Source organism: Trichoderma reesei, assembly GCF_000167675.1.
Source record: "Trichoderma reesei QM6a unplaced genomic scaffold TRIREscaffold_48, whole genome shotgun sequence".
Taxonomy (NCBI): domain Eukaryota; kingdom Fungi; phylum Ascomycota; class Sordariomycetes; order Hypocreales; family Hypocreaceae; genus Trichoderma; species Trichoderma reesei.
The window spans coordinates 7,108-7,918 of NW_006711195.1; the positions used below are offsets into that span (position 1 = coordinate 7,108).

The following is an 811-nucleotide window of genomic DNA, read 5'->3' on the forward strand; positions in this document are numbered from 1 at the left end:
TTACAACAGCGCCGCAATGCCCGCAGCCAGCAACCCAAACACATCCAGCGCCTTGACGCCCGACGCCGCGCCCGAAATCACCGGCGGCTGCGTAGGCTGAACGGGCCTCGTCTCGTTATGATGCGGCCTGTGGCCTTCTCCTTTCTCGCCCTCCCCTCCCTTGGAGGAAGAGGCGCACTTGCTAGAGACCTCCTCCGGGTCGTGCGATCCGTCAAAGGGGTTGTAGCCCAGGCACTCTGCGTAGTTGGACGCGCAAAACGACAGGTTGGCTCCCGGCGCGGCGCGGCACCGGTTGTACTCGTCGTAGCACTTGCACTCGTCCTTCTCTCCATCCTCCTCCTCCTCATGGTGGTGATGAGAAGAAGAAGAAGAAGAAGAAGAGGGAGACTTGGTGTGCCAGGGAGCGCCAGCAGAGGCGGAGGAAGACGGAGACGACGATGATGGCGCCTGGGGGGAGCACGCCGTGGGCTGGACGAGGTCGCCGTTGACAAACGGGTTGTAGCCCAGGCAGCTGGCAAACTCGGAGGCGCACTCGGCCATGTTGGCCTCGGGCTTGGTCGCGCAGGCGTCGTGCGCCTCGGAGCACTTTGCGGCGCATTCCTCGGGCGTGATGGCGGCGGCGGCGGCGCTGTCGCTGTCGCCGACGGTGCTGCTGGTGGTGAAGTCTGCCATGGCCGAGGAGGCGACAAAGGCCGTGATGAGGAGTGCGGAGCGCATCTTGATGTTGATGAAGATGAAAGTGTGAAACGAATTATATGCGTTTTGTTTTGGCGATGTGACTGAGTGGATGGAATTGTGGTTTATCAAGTCC

The 811-nt window shown here is 61.8% G+C and overlaps 1 protein-coding gene across 1 annotated transcript; it reads right to left on the reverse strand.

Annotated features, from left to right (window-relative positions):
* Nucleotides 1-811, reverse strand: TRIREDRAFT_124277 (uncharacterized protein; the record flags this gene model as incomplete). The annotated part of the gene is made up of 1 exon (XM_006969887.1): nt 1-811. The coding sequence occupies exon 1, from the start codon at nt 715-717 to the stop codon at nt 1-3; it is 717 nt and encodes a 238-aa protein (XP_006969949.1). The 5' UTR covers nt 718-811.